The sequence below is a fragment of the Gigantopelta aegis genome, chromosome 2 (genome assembly GCF_016097555.1).
Source record: "Gigantopelta aegis isolate Gae_Host chromosome 2, Gae_host_genome, whole genome shotgun sequence".
Taxonomy (NCBI): Eukaryota; Metazoa; Mollusca; class Gastropoda; order Neomphalida; family Peltospiridae; genus Gigantopelta; species Gigantopelta aegis.
Window position 1 is genome coordinate 36,175,828 of NC_054700.1, and position 27,196 is coordinate 36,203,023.

The 27,196-nt window shown below is 36.4% G+C and overlaps 1 protein-coding gene across 3 annotated transcripts; it reads left to right on the forward strand.

Moving 5' to 3' along the window:
• Window positions 1–26,589, forward strand: LOC121384716 (F-box/WD repeat-containing protein 5-like). Of its 3 annotated transcripts, none has more exons than XM_041515230.1 (7): window positions 1–56; window positions 6,954–7,943; window positions 8,840–9,020; window positions 13,952–14,091; window positions 16,370–18,096; window positions 22,461–22,673; window positions 25,828–26,589. In XM_041515230.1, the coding sequence occupies exons 2-7, from the start codon at window positions 7,470–7,472 to the stop codon at window positions 26,018–26,020; spliced, it is 2,928 nt and encodes a 975-aa protein (XP_041371164.1). In that variant the 5' UTR covers window positions 1–56; window positions 6,954–7,469; the 3' UTR covers window positions 26,021–26,589. The 3 variants fall into 3 exon arrangements, with proteins under 3 accessions (XP_041371164.1, XP_041371173.1, XP_041371181.1); XM_041515239.1 differs by lacking the exon at window positions 1–56 and adding an exon at window positions 104–164; XM_041515247.1 differs by lacking the exon at window positions 1–56 and having other exon boundaries at window positions 6,954–7,022; window positions 7,149–7,943.
• The last annotated feature ends 607 nt before the right edge of the window (window positions 26,590–27,196 follow it).

The following is a 27,196-nucleotide window of genomic DNA, read 5'->3' on the forward strand; positions in this document are numbered from 1 at the left end:
GAACCTTCCAGGTCATATGCAATGGACTGAATCCCTGACATATTACAGCGAGATCCGTGAGTTTACTCAGGTTACTGTTGATATTATTTTGCTCCGTTAGAAGTTTACCTCCTGGCATTAAAAAGGTGCCTCTAATACCCGATAATACGAGTAACATAACAAAGGTTTGTTGGCAAATTGTTCGATTTTCAGAACACCATCGTGTAATGCCTAATGGTCGTCAGGGACTGGTGGTGAGTCGTGTACTAAAAACGTCGTCGACTCGTTGGTGTCAAGTTACGATTCAATTGTCCATGTTAGTGATAGTGGTGTTAAACTTACACGTAATTAAATACACAAACTGACATTTCAAAACGAAAGTGAAATGGTATTCTCCTCCGGATACATTCAGTGTTAACAACAATGCCCACACAGCTTTCACAAAGTCGTGTGTTATGACAGATATTGAAATAATAATATTGTCACCTGCCTGTAGCTGGAGTCACCTGACACCTCCAGCCCTCCACTTAAAAGGGCCTTATTGATATTGATATGTAGGGAAATATCAATATCAGTAAGGGAAGGCTGGAGGTGACTCAAGCTACCTGCCTGGTACGACATGACAAACGTAAAATGCGTAATTATTATAATTAATAACACATAGAAACTCTTTGAACAACATGGTCATACTATGATACTGCTACCAGGCAACCAAAATAGAACAATGTCCTGTATGGAAGGACTTCTTTATTTCCCCACCCACCTCAACTCATGCTTTTGTTTAAAGGCATACTGTCACGGATTTAAGGACCTTATTTCTCTAAAAATGGATAATAAATAAATATTACATTAATTGTTGGAAACCAAATCTAGCTATTGCATCACCTTAACTGAACCATGATGGAGTGAAATCCATGTCATCTCTATCAGCAATTTTAGTTTTTGAATTATGGACCATTGCCATAATTCAAGTATTTTTACAAAATGTCACGAATAAATGAAGTATGGTGGTTATGAAGATGGTTGAATAAAGTACATTTTGGGACAAATCAAATTATTATTGTTCAGGAGATACTTTGTTAGACCATTAAATAGGTCAGTGGTCTGTGACAATATACCTTTAAATGCCCAGGTTTGGAAAGACTTCCAAAGGTCCTAGTTTTTATGCTAATACGTACTATCCCTAAACCTAAACCTATAAGCCTGAATGAACTGAATGCCTGAACGTTCAGAAGTCTTGCTTTGTAGAATATATTGTATAGTTATCAATAAATAGACTGGTGCTTTTTTATCACAATCATGACCCTACAACTGGTTTATATCAAAGGCTTGTGTAAAAGAACCGTTGGTACTATGGATTATACCTAGTCTATAAATGAATGTATTGTTGGTGTTTTCCCAATCGGGCCATGTTATTTCAGTTGTTACATTTAGAAATCAATTTTGCACATTCTTTGAACATGACATTGTATATAATGTTCATGTATAGCAGCGCATCTGTACAAACAAAATATAAATACAAGAGAAAGGGGCTTTGATAAACAAGTTTCTTACACACCCGTTGGTGATAACATCATGCATTATTTTTGATAACACATGAGTTGTTTACACACGTACGTGCAGACCTTGCCTTTTAAGTGTGCGCCGGTGCGATTGCGCTCGTACAGCGCACGTAATTTCAATCTGGCGAATGTGAAAAATAATGCACGTTACATTGAACAAACAGTGCACATAAAATAATTTTGTATATTGATTGTCGCTATTTACCTTATGTAGCTGATAGAAAGATCCGTTTCGAAAAAAACATGTTACGCGAACGGTAGCGTCCATTTTTATGTATGACTGGTACTTATCTTTGCTATACAAATCGGAAAACACAGGTTTAATAGACATCTTTGAAGACGTACCAATCCGATCAAAACTTGTTTGCCTATTTAATTTATTATTAATTAAAATCAGTCCACTTTTGTAAGGTAATAGATCACAATGTCTGATAAGGAAAACTAATTTATACTGTTCATATAGTTATGACAAAAAAGGAAAAGTGATTGAATTAAATAGTGGCTTCTGTAGCCTACACAAATGAACTCGTTACGGAAATGACCGAAGTCGGTAAAATTGTCTCGATTAGTTCATAACTGTTAGCCTACAAAGCTTATGTGAGGTCCCGAAAATGGCGATCGTGTAATTTTATACTTTCTTAAAAAAAAAAAAAAAAAAAAAAAAAAAATATATATATATATTTAGATGGAATAATAAAAAGAAGGAAAAGAAATGATAATAAGTATGTAGGAATAAGCCTAGGTATTTTTGTATGTCTATTATTTTTCTTTTTTATGTTTAAAAGAATCAAATAAAATTTCATTTAAATATTTGTATTTCAGCCAGAGGTTAACGAGTGTGCATATCTTATTTATATATGTATATATGTACACACTATAGTAACAGTAATCAATGATCATTTCCGACTATTTAGTTTTTGTTTCGTTTGTTAGAAAGTCACAGACCATGTGACTGGAACATGACTTGATGCGCAGTACTCTGTGGCATATTGGCCGTTCTAGATCAATGACGTAATGCTGTCAGAGCCGTTCATAACTTGTACGGTAGGTCAAATGGCGTGTTACAAAATGTTGAGGGAGGGAGACTGGTTGCGTAATTGTTGAATTAAAAATGCCACGTGAATGTCAATGTCCCAACCAACACTATCAATTGAAGTAATTGTAGGCCTGTTTCACAAGTTATTTAAAAAAAAAAGTTTTAATAATACAAGTCGGTAGTGCACATCTGAGATGCTTGGGTCGTAGTTCATGAACCAGCTTCTCGGAACCAGAGGGTTTTTCCCATCCCAACTATCCTAATTATATTCGTTGTACATAATAAAATAATGAAATTCAAGACAAGTTGATTCCTATATATGTTTAGCTGCACGTTCATCGAACCATCTAACACTGAAAAGGTATACAGTCGAACCTGGTCTAACGGTCACCTGTACATAATGGTCACCTGCCTATAACAACCACTACAAATCCCCCCAATGCATTTCCTTCCTTATTTGACCTGTACATAATGGTCACCTGTCCATAACGGCCAGCGGTCACTATTTTTCACTCAAAATCACAGGTTGAACCTGCTATAACGGTCACAAGATGATCGTCATAAAGACGTTTTTTGGTTTATGTTTTGACCCTGATTATGTCTTGACTTTTTCAATCATCTTAAAAATTAAATGTGTTTATATGGCCATGTCTGTAGCTTTGGGTTTATTTTCTGTCAAAGTAAAGTTCCATTGTAATTCTCTGATCGTAATTGAAAAACAAACGGACACTCAGTAACTTCCGTGACACGCAGTTACTGGTGGTGTAATTCGATTGGTTCTCAGCATCCTCACTGGATAGTAGACGACTTCCCATTGGCTATACATAATGTAATCTGTATGTATGGTCACTCTATTAAGTCTCTAGAAACTAAACAAATGAAGTATTATGTTAGGTGTTTCATTGTTTCTAGCCAGACATGATTGGTAAATAAACATGAATTGCTGAAGGCGGCGGTCATTGCAGATGTCAGATTATTTAAGCGACTCCTGATCTTATTCAGCTATAATCAACGGTCATACTCCACTGAAGGATTAGAAGTGACATGAAACAAATAAATGAGTCAAACATACCACATGGGCAATGACCTTCAATTACACAAAATATCTTCTGCAAGTCAGTGTTAGCGTTTGCGAAATATATTAACGAATACATTTGTATGTAAAATGCCACCGAAAAAAATAGTACTGCTTTAACGTTAGAACAGAGAATCGACGTTATTAACAAATCTGAGAAAGGCAATTTAAGTGCACGAAAGATCGCTGATCATTTTGGTGTAGGAAGTTTTCAGATTAATTCTATTTTAAAAAGGAAAGCTGATGTTCTGGCCGATTTTGACAATAATGTTTCGGCCGAAAGAAAAAGGCAGAAGAAAGCAACAGGCAATGATGACATAAACAAGCTAGTTTTGTAATGGTTTAAAAATGCGACATCTTTTTTATGACAGTTGTGATATTCTTTAATATATGGGTTCTAATTTTGAACTTGTATATAAGGGTCACCTCTCTATAACGGCCACTTTAGTCAGGTCCCTTGGGTGGCCGTTATATACAGGTTTGACTATATAAAATTGTGTGCATCAAATTATCTGAATAGTACATATTGTAATTAAAAAATCAAATTGCATCAGTGTGTACACATCATAATTCTATAGTACTACTCCTGAAACTTTTTAATAAATTATAATTCCATTCCTAAAAGGGAAAAGAAGTCAGACCACTAATGAACCAAACATAAAAAATTAGAAGAAAACATTATTGGTTTATTGGTTCATTTTTGCAACATATGTCTGCATTTACATGTACCAATTATTTAAAGCTGCATGCCCTAGTTCCATCCAGCGAAAATAAATTATAATTTGGTTAATCTACAAACCTGTAACACACTTAGATCATGTTTTTATCAAATGGAGTGAAAAAGCAGGTTTTATATCGATAAATACCATGGGAATCCCCATGTCCCAATTGCTTGAAACAATTTTGAAAGTTAGTATTCTGATGTCACCGGTAGATGTCGCTCGAAGCACAACAATGCCTACGTCACGACAAATTTTACAGAGTGCGCACAGACTTGGGGTGTGTTCCTTTCACCTCTCCTGGACATGTTCCAACTGTTCTGTCCTGGTTGTATCCCCTCTCCAGATATCGTAAGACTTAGCAAAATTATTGGTTTTAAGGGTTTGTAACGTTTTGTATTGAGATACTTACTTGTCTGAACTTTATTGTTACTGAAAATGTTCACGAACTGTGAAGAAAAATCTCACAAATGAACAACAAGCAAACGACAACAAATCTGATGTTGATTGCGCGAACCGTGCATGAGAAAACAAACCGAACCAAAATGATAATGGTCACGTGGTATACCAACGTCTGTGACACTGAAATGGGAATATCCCCTCTAAAAATAGATTAGACCTTGTCTGCTCAACGTTTTTTTCTCAGAGGCCCGTGGCATTTTATGAAATACGAAAAATGCATTTTGTGGTATTACAAACACCAGGATTACCAGGATTACCTAAAAACACTTCAGGTGAATGGAAATGTATATTCTAACTAATAAAAGGTAAGTAAAGTGCAATTTTATTTGTGAAAAAATGGGTTTAATAGCGAAAAACAACAGCGTAATGGTTAACAACTAGGGCGTGTCCCTTTAATAAATTAATAATGCTTGGTTTTCACTCGCCTTAGCATTTTGATGAGTGCGATTTTTCACTTGCCTAAGCGTTTTGAGGTGTGCAATTTTTCACTCGCCTTTGTTTTTCAAAAGCCAAGGACTGCGTATGTGTGCTAACAATTTCAAGACATATGACTGGCTGCTCCTAGGTGATAACCAGGTCACAAGTACCATGCATCCAATGAAAAACAACATGGTGGAAATAGATTACACTGTGACATAGTTAACCTGACAATCATGTGTCTGTGACATGTAAGTTAGCTACAAATGCAACAGTGTAAATAACTTTTAGTTAAAAAAGATGTTAAAATTTGCTTAAAACCTTGTTTTTGAGGATATGTAAGAAATAGAATAATACATTCGTGTGTGTTAAGATACCATTTATCTCGCAACTCGTTTAAAAACATATCAAACTCTGTTTCGCTCATTAGATACATTTTAAAACAACTTGTTGTGAGATAAATGGTATCTAACGGCCACTCATGTACTATTCTTTATGAATATATATACAATGTAGGGTGTATACTACCAAAACAAATCCCATATATGACAATAGTAACACATGTGGTTAAAACTCCTACCTGCAGCGTATCTATCGAGATAAAGACCACAGATATAAATACTACCACCCCTCACCCTTAAAGTGAATCAGAAAAAATAAGGTCAAGCTGCTCATTTCAGATATAACGGGTAGCGTCTATGTCTACCCTAGTTCTGCACAAAATTTGAGTACTTCTTTTTACAGGTATCCCATACATTTTTTGCGCAGATGAAACTAATTTTTTTTACAACCAACACACTCACATTTATCACCATTAATAGAACTTGTGGTGTTAACTTCTCTATCAAAAGTTCGGTGCACCTCGAACTTTGACCCAACCGGAAGTTATTTTGTTTAGTACTACCTGCAGTAAACATACATAACGGTAATTATAACTATCAAATGAAAATGCCTTATAAAATTTCAGTATGGTCCATGAGATTGGTCTGGTCTTGCCTTTAACTTACGTTATTTTTTGGCGAGATGTAGCTTGATCACTTGTAAAGTGCCTGATGTGCAGTCGGTCTTGGATCGATTCCCTTCATTGAGCCTATTGAGCTATTTCTCGTTCCAACCAGTTCACCACAAGTGGTATATCAATGGATGTGGTATGCGCTTTCCTGTCTGTTGGATGAGCATATAAAAGATCCCTTGCTGCTAATGGAAAAATATAGCGGGCTTCCTCTCTAAGACTATATGTTAAAATTACCAAATGTTTGACAACCAAGTCAAGCAATCAAAAAGCATCTGCAGTGGCGCAGGTGACACAGACATGTCTCACTGCAGCAAGCTTCAGACTGGCCTTTTAATTAGCACTAATGTGTGAAGTCAGTTAATTACTCTTACTTTTGACAGAAGTGCCAGAAGTAAAGACACATCCTTTTGATTCTGCAGTTTCAAAATGATCAGGATTAAAGAAATGTTATTGCTTCAATTAATCCAAAATACAATTTGTTAAAATAGGCATAACATTTTGAATGGCTTGGCATATCTAAGAACTACAAAAAGTTTTGGAAGCTGGATATAAACAGCATTCCTATCATACCACACAAGTTACAAAATTCTGAAATGATTTATTTTCTCAGTTATGGCATTTTGCCCATTTGTATGATGTTACAAAATACATGCATTTGTAATAATTGTATGGTTTTTGTACTTTATAGGATTATCTTCTGACAACAGTTTTAGTCTGATAGAAAAACATGCTAGCTGTAGCACAGGTGAGACTGCAGGTGTTAATCAGGTGTGTGATCCTCAGCTACACAGGATTGCAGGTGTGAATCAGGTGTGTAATCCTCAGCTACACAGGATTGCAGGTGTTAATCAGGTGTGTGATTCTCAGCTACACAGGATTGCAGGTGTGAATCGGGTGTGTAATCCTCAGCTACACAGGATTGCATGTGTGAATCGGGTGTGTGATTCTCAGCTACACAGGATTGCATGTGTGAATCAGGTGTTTGATCCTCAGCTACACAGGATTGCAGGTGTGAATCAGGTGTGATCCTCAGCTACACAGAATTGCATGTGTGAATCAGGTGTTTGATCCTCAGCTACACAGGATTGCAGGTGTGAATCAGGTGTGTGATCCTCAGCTACATAGGATTTCAGGTGTGAATCAGGTGTGAGATCCTCAAATAGATGAGATTCCAGGTGTCAACAATCAGGTGTGTGATCCAGGTATGAATCAGATGTGTGATCCACAGATACACAAGATTGCATGTGTCAATCAGGAGTGTGAATCAGGCGTTAATCAGGTATGTGATCCAGGTGTTAATCAGGTGTGTGATCCAGATGTTTCTCAGGTGTGTGATCCTCAGATACACATGTGTAGTCTTCCGGACTCGTTGCTCCTGGAGATTTTCTCATTCCTGGAGGCTCACGACATCACACTTGCAGCCCAAGTCTGTTGCCGGTGGCAAACAGTCTCATATGATGAAAGTCTCTGGCGCCAACTTATCTACAGAAGGTGGAGTCTAAAGGAGAAACCTGCACGACACCCGTTTCAGTGGCGGTCTGAGTACCAGCGACTGTGTGACAACGTCCCCAACGTCCTGAGTGAGACGTTGACAGACCACACTGACGAAGTTCTGCACGTCAGCTTTTCACATGATGGCCGTTTATTTTCTACAACGTCCAAAGACTGCACAATCAAGGTATTGTTTGTGTGTAATGTTTTTGTTCCCCACCTCTCCTTACGCATGCAGTGCTCGAAATTAATGATGGCACCGACGGTAATTGATGTCGTTGAGATATAAATGTAAATTACCGTGGGTTAGAAAATCACTGACAGCACTTGTGTGCCGCTAGATAAAAATTATTGCCATTGGTAAAACTCAACAACAGAAAAATAACACATCTGGTGTACCTGTATATTATCTGCTAATATTCAACATTTGTACATTTGAAATATGTCTACATGCAACAAAATAAATTTTCAGTCATGTTTATTTCCTGCAAAAGTAAAAAAAAAAAAATTGCCTTGGCCAGACTCAAAATTGCTGTCAATGGGCTATTGCACCCACAGCAAATTGTTTTTAAAAATGCTGTGAGTGACAAATTCTTAAATTTGAGCCCTGTTTACATATACTTTATGAGTACACATTTCATCGTGAATAACTAGGCCTCTGAAAATTGAAAGTATATATTTCCAACTTATGGGTTATGAAAAAATATTCAGGTACGGTACCCATTTCATTTTGCATAGAAATCAAGACCCTCACCCACAAAGAGAATAATCAAGGTTACATAGTTCTATTTACAGGGGAAAACCCCAGAAAGGAATGTTTGTTTAATGACATCTCAACACATTCCAGTCAGGACGTACCAGCCGTAGGGCACTGTTTGGGATGTGAATAAACTGAATCCATTGAGGGCAAACCTTGTACCATGCACTGAGCTACATCTGGCGACACCTATTTATACAGTCAGTTGCAAATTATCAATAATAATCATTGATGTCTACGTGGATATTGATTAATGCAGTTATGCAATTATGCTTTTTCCTAATACACATGTACCTCTAAATATATATACATTTTTTTCTTCCCAGGTATGGGAGGTTGGTTTCCCGACCACTCTGAAGTACAGTCAGGACTTCCGCTCTCAGTTTCACTGGGACTTCACGCAGTTCTCGTGCTTCAATGCTACTGATACCATGCTGCTTGTATCCAGTGTGAAAACAGCAGAACTTGACCGGAGAGGATATGTCGCCATTCTCTCTCTCATTCATGGTAGGCACAGGTTGGGTGGAACATCTAAGGGGGGAGGTGAACATAAACTCTCACTCCAATGTAACATTAATTACGATAATGTGAATGTAACAAAATATTTATAATCATGTGTGTAGAATACTTATATTATGATTTATAATCAGTCCAATGTGAATGTGATGTATTATTTGTCAGAAGTTGAATGTGTGCATCGATATAGAAAATGTTAAATTGCTGATAACATGAATACCGTAGTTGGTAGTTTTACTAAGAAACGGATATATATATATATATATATTATATACTCTTCAAAAAAAGTAAGGGAACTCTAATAAGAATTTACAATTGCTAAAATTGTATATTAGCTGTGGGGAATGGTTATATGATAATAAATAAAGAAAGAAATGTTTTATTTAATGATGCACTCAACACATTTTATTTACGGTTATATGGCATTAGACATATGGTTAAGGACCACACAGATTTTGAGAGGAAACCCGCTATCGCCACTACATGGGCTACTCTTTCCGATTAGCAGCAAGGGATCTTTTATTTGCGCTTCCCACAGGCAGGATAACACAAACCATGGCCTTTGTTGAACCAGTTATGGATCACTGGTCAGTGCAAGTGGTTTACACCTACCCATTGAGCCTTGCGGAGCACTCACTCAGGGTTTGGAGTCGGTATCTGGATTAAAAATCCCATGCCTCGACTGGGATCCGAACCCAGTACCTACCAGCCTGTAGACCGATGGCCTAATCATGACGCCACCGAGGCTGGTGGTTATATGATAATAGTGAATTAATTGGACAATCATTAAAGTATTAAAGTAGGTTTTATGACCACCAAAGATCTTGAAGGACGATTGGGGTCAGAAGTGAAATTTGAAAGTTGACGTTTTTTTATCAGTAAATCACAAATTCAAACAATAAAAATTACTAAAAACAAAACAATAACAACTGTATGATCAACAGAATGAAAAAGATTGACAGAAATAATGTTCCACAGTGATTAATCAACCTTCTTGGAAATTGTCAAAATCGAGAATGATACCCCACGCATGTGTACGGGGCAACTGCGTGATGCATGTGCAAACTATGGAATGTGTTTTGGTGTGTTGATAAACAGACCTGAATGTTCTTTACAGGGATGTCTGTGGTCAAACCAATATGTTCTGTCCTAACATTAATATTTCAGGTTCCCCTACTTTTTTTGAAGAGTATATATACATTGTATATATCTGGGGAGAGGGAGAGAGAGATGGAGACAGAGTGTGAGAGAGAGAGATCTAGGAAGAGAGAGAGAGAAAGATTTAGGGATAGGGAGGGAGGCAGGGAGAGAGAAGGGTGGAGAAATAGAGAGAAAAAAAGATACAGATAGATAGACTGATGATGAAAGACTGTAAAGGATATATATATATATATATATATATATATATATATATATATATATATATATATATATATATATATATATATATATCCTTTACAGTCATCATCAGTTTCTCTAGTATAACTAACAGTATATATATATTATATATACTGTTAGTTGTACTAGAGAAACTGATGATGAGACTGCAAAGGATATATATATATATATATATATATACTGTTGTACTAGAGAAACTGATGATGACTGTAAAGGATATATATATATATATACTGTTAGTTGTACTAGAGAAACTGATGATGAGACTGCAAAGGATATATATATATATATATATATATATATATATATATATATATATATATATATATATATATATATATATATATATATATACTGTTGTACTAGAGAAACTGATGATGACTGTAAAGGATATATATATATATATACTGTTAGTTGTACTAGAGAAACTGATGATGAGACTGCAAAGGATATATATATATATATACTGTTAGTTGTACTAGAGAAACTGATGATGAGACTGTAAAAGATATATATGTATATATATATATATATATATATATATATATACTGTTAGTTGTACTAGAGAAACTGATGATGAGACTGCAAAGGATATATATATACTGTTAGTTGTACTAGAGAAACTGATGATGAGACTGCAAAGGATATATATATATATATACTGTTAGTTGTACTAGAGAAACTGATGATGAGACTGTAAAAGATATATATGTATATATATATATATATACTGTTAGTTGTACTAGAGAAACTGATGATGAGACTGCAAAGGATATATATATACTGTTAGTTGTACTAGAGAAACTGATGATGAGACTGCAAAGGATATATATATATATACTGTTAGTTGTACTAGAGAAACTGATGATGACACTGCAAAGGATATATATATATACTGTTAGTTGTACTAGAGAAACTGATGATGACACTGCAAAGGATATATATATATATATATATATATATATATATATATATATATATATATATATATATATATATATACATATATACACACTGATAGTTGTACTAGAGAAAGTGATGATGAGACTGTAAAGGATATATATATATATATATATATATATATATATATATATATATATATACTGTTAGTTGTACTAGAGAAACTGATGATGAGACTGCAAAGGATATATATATACTGTTAGTTGTACTAGAGAAACTGATGATGACACCGCAAAGGATATATATATATATATATACTGTTAGTTGTACTAGAGAAACTGATGATGACACTGCAAAGGATATATATATATATACTGTTAGTTGTACTAGAGAAACTGATGATGACACTGCAAAGGATATATATATATATATATATATACACTGTAATTGTACTAGAGAAACTGATGATGAGACTGCAAAGGATATATATATACTGTTAGTTGTACTAGAGAAACTGATGATGACACTGCAAAGGATATATATATATATATATACTGTTAGTTGTACTAGAGAAACTGATGATGACACTGCAAAGGATATATATATATATATACTGTTAGTTGTACTAGAGAAACTGATGATGACACTGCAAAGGATATATATATATATATATATATATATATATACTGTTGTACTAGAGAAACTGATGATGACACTGCAAAGGATATATATATATATATATATATATATATATATATATATATATACACACACTGATAGTTGTACTAGAGAAAGTGATGATGAGACTGTAAAGGATATATATATATATATATATATATATATATATATATATATATATATATATATACTGTTAGTTGTACTAGAGAAACTGATGATGAGACTGCAAAGGATATATATATATATATATATACAGTAGAATCTCATTGGCTCGAACGCCCAACGGTCGAACCTACCGGTATTCTCGAACCAAGAACAATGTCCCGATTTTTTCTCTCTATTAAACCCTTTTATTTTGGTGCTGATTGGTCGAATAGAACCTTTCCCTCGAACCAGTTTATTGGTCCGAACTGTAAAATTAAACATATTTAGCTCGAACGACTAAGTCTATGCGAAGAAATACAATTTTTGTTTTATGTACGAATTTTTCATCGACCCTTTCACGTCAGTCACAAAGTAAGTTATTATAAATTCGGAAGTGGAACGAATTAATCCTAGATCATATGCTGGCTTAACATGTTCTTTATTTAGCACCTATCGGTAATTATCTTTCTAGTACAGACAATTGTACTACGATAATCGTTAGCTGAATGAATCTTGCATGTAATACATGTAACACAGTTGGTGAGCCTAGGCAGGCCTCGCCGGTTTACTTTAATCATTTTAATTGCTACTCTACGCATGAGCGGCGGCATATTTTGTGTTAACTTGAAATACAGGAGAGATCAATGTAATGTAGTGATTGCAACAATAACAGGTAAAGGGCCTCCGCCTGTGCTTCATGCACTTTCATTTTTTCTTAACGTTGTGAATATGTCGCAAAAGATTCTACAACAGCATAATAAAGAACGATTTTTTAAATTAATAAATATTTATAAATACAGACTACCAGTGTGTTTGTTAATTGTTTATTTAACGGTGATAAACAATTGTTACAAATATATATCTCAACCGACATTTGACGGCGACTTCGTCACTTATGTGTAAATCGGACCATCTCACCTAAGCCAGTTTTACGGAAATATGCGAGGTGTTCCGATTGGTTTTTGTGTTACAGAAACACTCGACAACGGCCGAATGCATGGTTCGAACTACCCAATGGGTCGAACAGACTTTGATGCACCGACAGTGTTCGAGCCAATGAGATTCTACTGTATATATATATATATATATATATATATATATATATATATATATATATATATGTATATATATATATATATACACATACTGTTAGGTGTACTAGAGAAACTGATGAGGAGACTGCAAAAGATATATATATATATATACTGTTAGTTGTACTAGAGAAACTGATGATGAGACTGCAAAGGATATATATATATACTGTTAGTTGTACTAGAGAAACTGATGATGACTCTGCAAAGGATATTTATAGGATATATATATACTGTTAGTTTTACTAGATAAACTGATGATGAGACTGTAAAGGATATATGTATATATATATATATATATATATATATATATATATATATATATATATATATATATATATATATATATATATATATATACTGTTAGTTGTACTAGAGAAACTGATGATGAGACTGCAAAGGATATATATAGGATATATATATATATATATATACTGTTAGTTTTACTAGAGAAACTGATGATGAGACTGCAAAGGATATATACTGTTATCATTTTCACTAAAGAGAGATTGACAGACATCCAGAGGAAGGGGGATCTTTCTTTATGTGTATTTACAAAAAATAAGCATGACACATTAATACTTTTGAGTTGGATAAAAAACAAAAGGTCGATACATGTGTTCTTCCTTTAATTAAGCACATCATAGGCAGTTCTTTATAAAGTAGTTCTGAGTAGGTTGTTCTATAGATTGTAAATATTTTCTGTTTCAGATTTCCGTTTGTTACAAGTATTGTCAATGGACCCGAGTCAGCTGTTTGGTACGTGGTTGAATCCCACCACGTTCCTGGGCGGATCCCTTGAAATCAGTCTCGACAGGTTTATAACTACAGTGCAGATAAAGGCATTCAAGGTGAGATTCCATATTGAGTGTGTACACTTTCTGTTGAGTAAGGGGGCGGGACGTAACCCAGTGGTAAAGCATTCGCTTGATGTACAGTTGGTCTGGGATCGATCCCCATTGGTGGGCCCCTTGTGCTATTTCTCGTTCCAGCCAGTGCACCACGACTGGTATATCAAATGCTGTGGTATGTACTACCCTGTCTGTGGGATGTTGTAATATAAAAGATCCCTTGCTGCTAATTGAAAAGAGTAGCCCATGAAGTGGCGACAGTGGGTTTCCTCTCTCAATATCTGTGTGGTCCTTAACCATATGTCTGATGCCATATAACCGTAAATAAAATGTGTTGAGTGCATTTGTTAAATAAAACATTTATTTCTTTCTCTATTGAGTGTACAAATTGTCTATTGAGTATACAAACAATCGATGTTTCTCGTCCCAACCAATGCTTCATGACAGGCATATTAAAGGCCATGGTATATGCTGTCCTGTCTGAGAAGTTCATTTAAAAGATCCCTTGCTGCTAATGAAAAAAAAAGATGTAGCGGGTTTACTCTAAGACTATGTGTAGAAAATTACCAAATGTTTGACATGCAATAGCAGATAATTAATATTTTGTTTTTTTCTAGTGATGTCATTAAACAAAACAGACTTTTTAACTTTGTCACCACATTTTAATCTGTCACACTACTGTTGTATTGTTTGATACTATACACATTTTTATTTTGTATAAATTGTTAAATCTGAAAACAACAAACCCAACAAAAAAATTAATTGAAAATCACTACAAACATGTAACACAGAGACAAAGACATTTTTGTTAGAACATCATAAACGTAATAATGAGATGAATGGTGAAGCCACAGTATTCCACAAGGGTTTTAACGGCCTCGGTGACGACGTGGTTAGGTCATCGGTCTACAGGCTGGTAGGTACTGGGTTCGGATCCCAGTCGAGGCATGGGATTTTTAATCCAGATACCGACTCCAAACCCTGAGTGAGTGCTCCGCAAGGCTCAATGGGTAGGTGTAAACCATTTGCACCGACCAGTGATCCATAACTGGTTCAACAAAGGCCATGGATTGTGCTATCCTGCCTGTGGGAAGCGCAAATAAAAGATCCCTTGCTGCTAATCGGAAAGAGTAGCCCATGAAGTGATGACAGCGGGTTTCCTCTCAAAATCTGTGTGGTCCTTAACCATATGTCTAATGCCATATAACCGTAAACAAAATGTGTTGAGTGCGTCGTTAAATAAAACATTTCTTTCCACAAGGGTTTTGGTTTGGGACTACTTGCTATAGTCCATGCTTGTTGTTGGCTAAGCTATTTCGATTTTATCCTGGGAGTTTTAATGACTCAGTGGGTAGGTGTAAGACCACTACGCCCTCTTCTCTTTCACTGACAGACAGCCCAGATAGCTGAAGTGTGCCCACGACAGCGTACTTGAACCTTAATTGGATATAAGCACAAACATAAGTTGAAATGAATGAACTGTACACTCATTGTGGGTTTACAGTACCTACTAGCATAAATACTGCCACTTTGCCTTAGTTGGGACATGAAGTTATCTCCCTTTCTGTTTTAGGTTACAAAAATCTGCTTGACATGGCTTCAACCATTAAACTGATTAAACTGTGATTACATGTTAATTTGTAATAATTCCCTTAAGTTGATTGGCATTATACTGTCCACATCGGTCCAAACTGAGTTTAACAGTTCGGTGGGAAGGTATGGGCCACCAAACTAACGTCCCTCTTACTAATAAGTAACTACCGGTATATAATGGTTAATCCCTCTTCTGGACAGATAGTCCATATAATGACTGTATCTAGTTTCACGTGTTTCATGATATCATTTTTGTCTTTTGCTCTTCATAAAAATGACTGGTCATAATGATTAATTATTATATCAGCATGCCCATTTTTGGCAGTATTCTAAAAAAATTAAATATAAACCTCTGTATATAGATGTGTATTGGTAATAGTCATCAGTTTTCTTGTGTGCTTTCCTGACTGGGAAAGTGCATATAAAAGATCCCTTGTTGCATTGTGAAAAATGTAGCGGGTTTCCCCTGATGACTACGTGTCAAAATTACCAAATGTTTGACATCCAATAGCCAATGATTAATTAATGAGTGTGTTCTAGTGGTGTTGTTAAACAAAACAAACTTCAACTGTTTTCTTGTTGCAAAAATATCTTAAAAGTTGAATCAGGATGATTAATATAGAAAGTAGTATTTGTTGTGATTGAAAGTAACATTAAGGTGTTCTTTTTCATTGATTTGTTATAGATTGAGAACACACCTTTTTCCTTGGATAATGCTGTTGCTATGGCAACACAGTCTGGAGAGACTCTATTTACTTTCTGCAGTGAAAATGCCAGTCTAATCAAGTTCCTTACTGTTGTAAATAATCCATGTGTCAGCCATTCACATACAGGACATGAAGCTTTCTCCTCTGGTGATTCAGCTGATGTAAATCCTTCAAGTACCAGTCAGTCACATAGAGGACACAAAGCTACCTCCTCTGGTGACACGGTTAATGTATATCCATCATTTTCCAGCCATTCACACACAGGACATAAAACATCCTCTGGTGATATAGCTAATGGAAATCCACCAAATACCAGTGATTCACATACAACACACCAAAGGACTTCAGGTAGTACAGCCATTACAAATAGTTCAGGTGCCAGTGGTTCAAATACAGGATGTCACTGGACCGTGTGTGATGTAGCTGATGTAAATCTTTCAATTACCAATAACTCAAATACAGGAGACAAAATGTTCTTGAGTGATAGTGCTGTTTTAAATAGTTCAGGTTCTAATACTTCACACACAGGATATCATTCCATCTTGAGTGACACTGTTAAAGTAAATTCTTCAAGAGCCAGTAATTCACATGAAGAACAGCAAAATACCTGTAGTGGTACATCTGGTGTAAATGCACTATGTACCAGTCGTACACGCACAGAATTTGAAGCTACCTCAAGTGGTTTACACAGAGAACACCAGACCGTGTCCAATAATGCAAAACCACTCCCTGACAATAGCTGTTTGGATAACAGCATATGTTTTTCTGATCACTGTAGACCTGGTGAACCTACTTGCAGCAGGAGCAATTTGCCTAGGAAAACTGGTGTTCGTGTTGATACAGGTAATGTTAAAGTGTACAGAGAGGAGAGCACAGCATGTAGCAAGTTGTGTCTCTGTTGTCGCAGAGTAAAAACTAACCATATGATAGGACAAAGTAGTGATTGTGATATTACAGACCTTGAAGTGGATGGCGATGAGACACTTCCATTAAGCAGAGAATGCGATTGGTTGGATTTGTCAAGTAGACGGTCTGGAGACCTTGATATGACAGGTTCTAACAAGGATAGGCTTTTATTGAGCTCAGAATGTAATGATGTGTTGGATGGAACATGTAGAGACGATGAACCAGATTGTTTTAAAGATAGAACTACTCAGTTCAGAAACTATGATATAGCAGATTCTGTGTTAACTTCAGGATGTGATGTGTTGGATACTTCACAAGCAGACCCTGAAATAGATCATTTTGGAGATAGGACTAGACTATCTGAAAACTACAACATGGTAGATACTGTGTTAACTTCAGGATATGATGAGGATGAACAACAACAATTTAGAGATGGATCTGGAGAGCGTGACATTACAGATTCTGGTGAAGAGAGACCAGTAGAGGACAGTTGTGATACAGCAGATGTATGGTCATCAGGCCAGCAAGGACACTGTCTCATCTATGTGACGGGGGAGTTTGCCGTTGCTCTACATCAGCTCGGATTCAAAGCCTTGTCCACTGAGAACAAGTCGAGCAGCATGACCAACCAAGAGTCTTCAGCACCGCAGTTTGACCCTGAAACTACCGAAAGTCACATGGTGGTCAACTACAGTAACCAGCTGATTGAAATGCAGCAGGTGCGGAAGCCAGACCCGTTTGACCACCTGATAGACCTGAATGGACACATCACTGGTCTGTGCTTGTCCCGGGATCACAGGTAACATTCTAGTTTTAGGACAAAATTATGAGGCTGTCTGTGACAGTTATTAGTCTCCTATAGGTTTCATCTCCATCCGTCTGTCTGTCTGTCCATCTGTCCCACATATGTTTTCCAGATGTTTTTTGCAATAGGCTTTGAGATATTGAACTGAAATTTTGTGTATAGCTTTTATCATGTACTGTTACAGATCAAGCTTGACTTTCATGGTGATTTACCCATTTTTGAAAGAGTTATAGCCCTTGAAATTAGGAGTTTTGCAATACCTGAAAATACTGAGGTGAAATTTTGTGTAGAGCTTTATCATGTACTGTTACTGATAAAGTTTAACTTTCATGATGATTTACCCACTTTTCACAGATGTTTGGCCCTTGAATTTAGGAGATACGAAAAATTATTGGATCAGGTAGGGGACATGTATTGCTTTAGCAGTACTCTCAGAATGATTGTTAATCAGTAACTTTTTCAACAAATAACACAAAACCAAAAATCTGCCATCAATGAAGGCAATGAATTAAGCAATTCATATTGTATAAATAGACATTGCTGTCAATTCCGATGCCATCATTCAGTTCAAGCACTGGACCCTGTTTTGCGAAGCAATGTTAGTACTAAGATCACATTACGTCGATAAGGTAGCTATGCATTTAAGGTGATCTGAGAGCTAAGATCAGTTCATAAAATGGGGCCTTGACGTGTCAAATAATCATGTGCTATTAATAGAGCTTGTAGTTTACAATGTGCTGGAGTTGCATTGATTATATTTTCTTCACTTGAGGTAGGAAGGGTTGCAGGTTCGACCACCTTCAAAAAATTTTAGGTCTTTTTTTCATCCCAGCCATTACCCCAAGACTGGTACAAAGGCCTTGGTATACGATGTCCGATCTATGGGGACGTGCATACACAAGATCCCTTGTTGCTTATTTGGTGGCAGCATGTTTCCTTTCATTCTCTCTACTGACCAAATTTCAGATTATAACTTATTTTAGACACAAGGGCCCTGTTCCACGAAGCGATCTTAGCCCTAAGATTACCTTAGGTGCATAGCTACCCTATGCACTTAAGTTGATCTTAGGGCTAAGATTGCTTCATGGAACGGTGCCCAGGGACCTAATTCACTAAATGCTCACAACTTTGTGATCTCGCAGTGCAGTGCAAAAGGACTTACAAAGACGGTGTGGTCTTGCTTAAGAAAACCTTAGACTAACAGAGCTTTGTGATTTAGGCCCCAGATATCTGTAGTTACACTTGAACACTCCAAGTAGGAGGATAGTCCTTTTTATGTCCTTTTGATATAGTCAAACTTCGATAACTCCACCTTCGATCTCTCAAACATTTTGATTTCTTGACCTGGAGTGATGGTCCCAGCTGAATTGCTATATAAACTAGTAATAACGGCCTTCAAAAACGCAAACTTTGAACACTCGATAAACTTAATCTCTCGACCTAATTCTTTGGTCCCACCATAAAGAATTAAGAGATTATGCACTATTAAAACTCGATGCATGTGGGTTGATCAAACTGTCCTTGCTGATAGTATTTTAAAGATGAATGAATTGTCAGTCAGGTCAATTAGACAAAGCGCGCCTGTCTCAGGTGGTTTGGGTTGTCAAGGATTAAGATGATAATTACAGAATAATAGATCGCTGACTAAGTGGAACGATCTGATCCTGGGTTTGATTGTCGATGTTCATACTTGGTGGAGAGCCTCGCTACGTAATACATAATTACAGACACAGTCTGATTAACTTCAAAGAGCACTTGTAATAATTGTTAGCGCTGTTTCTTTTTTTTTCTTTTTTTATAAATGTTAGTTCCTGATTTGCATTAGTGCTTTTTAATGATTTTTCTTATTTGAAATAATTAAAAATAATTTTGTACTGAGTGTTATTTGGCATTCAGTGTTTTATTTGTTAGTTATGTTCAGCCATGTTTTGACATCTGCAAAATCAGGGCTCGAAACTCGTCAAAAAATATGGTGGCCCAAAAACAAATATCTGGGCCACTAAAATTTCATTTTCAGTGGCCCAAACTTGCTTTAGGTAGCCCAAACATGAAATATTCATATTTCAGGTTTTAAGCCAAATATTTAAGTAAGCATTTGAAATGTGCTTCAATAAAATAATATTGATTTGAAGAACCCTTTCTACATAGCAAAGATACCAACATACATAGTATTGAAATGAAAAATTAAAAGAAAACACGACTTGAGCAAATTATTTACTTATTTAGTACAATTTTACAAAATGTCTAAAACTTAATAATTTTTTTTTTACATCGTTAACACAAAATTGCATGGCGTGACTCGTCTCCCAGGGGTAGCTCACATATAATACAAAAACATAATGTACAACCAACTGGGCTACATAATTGTTCACATGTTAGCAAAGTGTTGTTCACGTGTTCAGTGTTTGATAGTATAAGTATTTGTAAGAAATAGATACAAACCAAGTGGGGTAAAGTTCTCCTTATCCTAACATAACCTACCTTCATTTGTGCTAGACAGAACTGAAAACAAAGTAAACTTCCTTGGTATGCTTGTTTTTTCCCTTTGGTTCTTGATGTGTGTTTAAGAAAATTCCATCTGGCGGATGACATCATAATTGTGATTTTACTTGTAATCATATCTTTAGTCAATTTAATTGGCACCAAATTGACTGGCCAATCAAAACCCCAATTAAAACAAGATTTTAAAAAAACAGAACTCCGAACACCATGAAGTATAGATGACAAAAACTAAGACAGCATTTGGGAATGTTCTACCCGAGATTTTCTGAATGGTTATGAACTGGATCCGAATGTCTTTGTTTTATAAAAATTACACCTAGCTGCATTCGGTCTACAACATATAAATGAATGTTGGCAAATTACGGTAAGCCGATATACGTTCAGTTTTGTGAACCAAAATGCCATACAATTATTAATAGTGGCTCATATATTACAGAGAAAAGATCGCCCAAATAATATTATTTGGGCGACTAACGCCATTATTTTTTAATATTTAAGTCGCCTAAACGGGACTTTGGTCGCATTTGGCGACCTGGCCACAGGCCGTTTCGAGCTCTGAAAATACATCAATGTTCATTATATCATTTACTTCCTGTTTCAAATTTGAACTCTTATATATTAATTTAGAAAACTTGTACTCCCTGAAACTCAAAGTATTTCCTCGTCCTCTTCAAGATCGAGTTATTGAAGTTTGACTATAGGTATCAGAATTTTAAAAATATCTTTTTAATGAATTAATGTATACAGGGCTAGAAATGAAAAAAAAAAATCTACATGCACCAGGTGCATGCTGAAAAAAAAAAGTTACATGCACCATTAAAATTCTGCATGCACCAAAAATAAGGTAAATCGGAATTATTCGGCAATACCTATATTTATTTATTAACAGTACCGGAACGTTATACAACTGCGTTTATTACTGATTCTTGATCAAATTTGAAAATTTCACCCAACGTAAACGCCTTACAGAAATCTATAATAGGCCTATTACAAAAACGTACGAATATTTGTGTTTTGTATTAAGCAAGTTATCAACTTTTTTAACTCGATAAGATCTGTTGGTATAATATAAATTAGCCTACGGAATTCGACGAGAAGTTGCGATTGAAATAATCACTGGCTGACTTCGAGTCAACTACACGAGTAACACACCTGCACGTTCGCAATCATCTGATCAAGTGCCCATATCTGAGGTCAAAAATGTTCAAGGCAGTTACGGTACTTTGTATTGATCACAGATCTGGCGGAGTTCAATTTGTCAGTGACGACAACAACTGTGTTATGCGCGTGGATACCCCAAAGTCGGTCTCGACCACCTTCCCTAACACCGTTTACGGACATAACCGAGATATTGCCGGCAATTTTCACAAATATATTTCACGGAAATGACCGAAAGGGCGCCATTGTTGTGAGTAGTATTATGGGATACAAAATGGATGCGCCCATAAGATAAAAGTTATCGTTTTCATGTGGCGAACAGATTACGAAATGCATTCAACAACTTGAGTCTGAATCTGGTAGACAACAGGATACTAGTATACGCAATACACAGTACTTGAAAAATATTAGCATGCACCGTGTGCACCCAGTTTTAAAAGTTACATGCACACGCAAAAATCAGCATGCACCGGTGCATGTACTAACACTGCATTTCGAGCCCTGTAGTATAATAATTATAAATTTTATGATATTTTTAGCACTCCAAAAGGATTTTAGACATAATTTTTTACTTCTATTAATGTATAATAATTGTAAATGTTATAATGATTTGTTTAGCACTGCAAAAGGATGATTACATAATTTTTTTACTTCTAAGCAGAAATATTCCTTTCCTTTCCTTTTGTTCGTGTTTCCAGGTACCTGTTTGTGAACTGCAGACCGTGGGTGGGGACAGTTGACCGCAGTGACCCGTGGGCTACGCCGGAGCTATCGACGGAGATAGAGGTGCGCGTGATCGACCTGAGCACGATGGAGATAAGCTCTGCGCTGTACACCGGCCACAAGGGCCTCTCGCCATCCACCATGTGCTGCTTCATCTTCCTCGACACCAGCCACAACTTCGTCGGCAGGTGAGGCTCACAGCTGGAAGCAGATCAGTTTCTAGTTCAATCAACCAGTAGAAAGGTGCTAGAAAAACTGTTTAGATGGTAATGCATCCGCAAGATGGTAATGCATTCGCTAGATGGTAAAGCATCTGCTAGATGGTAATGCATCTGCTAGATGTTAATGCACCCTTTTCAGTGGTTATTTGGTCTCGTCGTTTTGGAGGTAGACGGCTGTTGCTACCTGTTCATTACTCTTTCCATAATCAAAGGTAGTATGTGATGTCATGTAGTAATATTATGTATATACCACTGCATGCATTCCTTCTAGTGACATAATATAATATATATAACAGCTGTGAGCAGGGTCTTGATATCACAGTACAAAATTAAAATGCAGTTAACTTTATAATAATTATATTAAAATTATAAGTATGATTGAACTAGAAAATATTTCTGGCACTCGTCCTTTTGTAAGTGGTTTTTCTGACACTTGTCTCGAGAAAACCAATCCTTGGAGCTCGCTAAAGCTCACTCTGATTGATTTTCTTGAGACTATTATTCTTACACCCCCATGTAAGGTCTCACTACACAGATGTCATCAGCCATTGAAATCCATATTAAATTGCTCAACTTCAGATGAAGATATCTAATAGAATAGGTTCTCGTTGGCACAAACAATATACACCAGTGTGAACATACATTATATAAGCATTTATTTTCACTCCAAAATTGAGAGCATTTGCATCTCAGTTTGTTTGCTATATGACGGCATCTGGCTTTAGTACTGATCCGAATAGGTGGTTCAGCAACTGATTCACACCGGCAGCCTGTTCTGCTATACACCTATGTTCCAAAGAGTCAATGCACAGAATTACAAAATGACATAGGCAAAATCCAACCTGAAGGCTTACCATTGAAAATTACAAATTGTTATATTTCTTCCCCATTTACTAGAAGTGAATATGTGAACCACAACACATAATCAGCGTCACTATTGAAGGGTCACTCATATTGTTAGTACTACACATGTTAACAATGCCCGTCCAACACACTAATTATGAAAGAAAGAATGTATGGCCTTCGTGGATTGGGCCCAGAGTGAGGTTTCCGAAGTAGCATTTGGATTTCAATATGAGTAATGGTACTTCCGTTATAGGCCACAACAAAATGGTAAAAGTTATGCAAACACATGTACCTACTATCACCCCAATAAATGGGTTGTCTCAGCACATTCATGTCTGAAATTCTGTGTGTTCTGTGTGTGCAATGCATTCTCACCATAAGTATAAAAGTGTGCATGATTGCCATCCACATATTCACGCACACTTCAGTTGAAAATGCGTTGTGTTTTTGCTATGCTTAATGCTGCCTGGGTCTTTGTGCATAGGAAATGGATCCAGTCATTTGAAGTTGGTGCCTCATCCACCCAATCACACTTGGACTGACATTAAAGTGCCTTGCAACTTCTCGTTGACTGTGTTCAACCTGTATCCAACCTACTCCATTGCCCTTCTCAACATTAGTACTAACAATATGAGTGACCCTTCAATAGTGACGCTGAGTATGTGTCACAATTAGGAACTGTAGTGAACCGTAATGACTGAACTCTCACCCGAAAGTGAACTGTGTAGGTAGATCTAAGAGATGACCTGATTGTAGATCAGTTGTTAGAGGTCACTTCTGAAGCTTGTGATTAGCTATTCCAAGGTCATGACCCAAGTGTCCCCAGTGATCATAAATAGATGACGTCATCTTAGTTTCATTAACATATACGTTCAACCTAATGTTCAGTGTTTTTGTTTAATGTTTGTCCATTATTATTAAATATTTACTTTTCCATGACGTTTGGAAACGACGAGTTGTGCACAAATAAGACATTCATGTTCATGGGAGACAATTTATCTTACATTTCATGGTTTTGATTTGTTAGGTACTTTTGCCAACCACTCATTGTAAGATAAAGCAAGCCAAAACACAAGCATATGTTTTCTCAATCCAAAACACAAGCCTATTTTCTCAAGTGAATATACAAGCCTATTTTCCTAAAGCGAAAATACAAACCTCTGTCTATTTTTTCAAACCAAAACATAAGCTTATCATTGGTGGATCCAGAAAATCCATATATGGGGGTGGGAATGGTAGGGGGGGTGGGGGGGGTGGGGTGGCAATGAAATGAGGCGGAATGCCAAGGGAACTTTGTGGGAGATTTCGAGGGGGATTGTAAAAAAAATAAAAATAATATATAATAAAATTATAACTGTCGCAAAATTTAGGGGTGGGGGGGGGGGTAGGCCCCTGGGGTCCCCCCTATATCCGCATCTGCTTATGGTTTCACTTTGTGTCAGTTATTAGTCTCCTACTGGTCCAACGAGAGGGAACTGATCCTTCTGTCTGTGCAACCACTTTTCTCACACCCATTGGACTATTTCTCGCTCTAGCCAGTGCACCATGACTGGTATTTCAAAGGCTGTGGTATGTACTATCCTGTCTGTGGGATGGTGCATATAAAAGATCCCTTGCTGCTAATTGAAAAGAGTAGACCATTAAGTGGTGACAGCAGGTTTTCTCTCTCAATATCTGTGTGGTCCTAAACCATATAACCCTAAATAAAAATGTGCGAGTGCGTCGTTAAATAAAATATTTCCTTCCTTCCTTCTTCTTTTTCCACAATGCCTCAAGATATTGAGCTCAAATTTTGTGTATAGCTTTATCAAGTACTGTGTCAGATCAAGTTTAAATTTAATGGTGATTAACTCATCTTTGTCAGATCAAGTTTGAAATTCATGGCAAGTTACCCACTTTTGGCAGTTATAGCCCTTGAACTTTGGAGATAAGAAAATGTGTACAATCATAATCAGTAGGTAAGTTGGCAAACTTGTACCCAATACTTGCAATATGCAATAAAATATGTTTTCAATCAATCTATGAGTCGCATTTTTAGGTGACATGCAAATATAAAATGTGATGGGGGATAAAAAAAACAGAGGTGTGATTCGGGGACATGGTCCTCAATCACCATACTCCTCATGGCTCTCACCTGGCTATGTCATTGATTTTATTTTGCTTAATTTTTCAAAACATTTGTGTGTTGTGTCTGTTTGGTAACATTTTATTTTTTGTCTCTATGGTAAATGCTTGTTTTATTTCATTGGTAATATTTTGTGTGTTTCGTTTCCAGTGGAAGTGAAGACTGTAAAGCGTACGTCTGGGAACGTCGCTATGGCTGTCTTGTTGGAGAACTGCCTCACGGACCAGGTGTTGTCAATGCCGTCGCGTTCTGTCCTAGCAACCAGGAATACCTTGTGACAGTGAGTGACGATAACACCATCAGGATATGGAGATCAAGGCATGACATGAGATTGTTATCATAGATAAAACCATCAGGATATGGAGATCACGTCATGACATGGGATTGTTATCACATGCATAACACCATCAGGATATGGAGATGACATCATAACATAAGATTGTTATCATAAATAACACCATCAGAATATGGAGATGACATCATGACATCAGATTATCATAGGTAACATCAGAATATGGAAATGACATCATGACATAAGATTGTTATCATCGATAACACCATCACAATATGGATATTATGTCATGTGACGGTTTAGGGTTATGAGGAACGTTCTAAATATCTACAGGTAGCGTTGTGTGTTTTTCTCCCCGTCAAACCACCCAAGCACAGTTTATCAATAATTCTGAGTGGATAGAATAAGACACTTGCTATTTATAATTAAATTACATTTATTGCTTATAATGATTAATATCTCTACGGTATAAAGTAGGCTAACTCGCAAACTAGTATAAAAACATAGTCTACGGAGAAATAAAACTACTGTAGGCCTAAATTGTAAATGATAATTATTAATTTCTTCATGTCTCGCCTGGACAATGTATTGTTTCTTAATAAAATCGCTGCTTACATTTATATGAATTAATTCACGGACAAGTTTTAAATTTTAAAAGGGGGGGGGGGGGGATATTTAGGAGATAACCATATGGAGTTTTTAGATTGCGAGTGTTATTATCTATTTGATCCCGCAAGTGTCATTTATGAAACATTTCCGTGCATTAAATAGTAGACAGTAACACCCGTAAACCTAAAAACTCAACTTCTCGTGTGGTGGGGAATCACCTGAGCAGAGGTGACCTACAGCACCTCGCTAGCACAACATACAAAACCAGTGTTGCAGCAGACCATGTACTCCGTCTGATTCTCCACAGACAACATCTTGATTAATGATGATGACCTCCTTTGCAGCCAGCACTTGTCTAAGGTTATTGATTATCAATTGTAGTTCTTCAACACTGTCGTCATGTTGCAAAATTTAGGTAACTGGAATGAGATTTTCCCAGTTGAATTATCTCCTCTTGGATGGCATCTTTCATGGGAGTCAATCCTTGGTGCGAGATCAAGTATGATGCTGGACAATTGTGACACTAGACCAATTAGATTTTGGTCCGACCTCACCATTAGAGGGAGGTTCTAAATATCTACAGGTAGCGTTGTGGGTTTCTTTCCCCGTCAAACCACC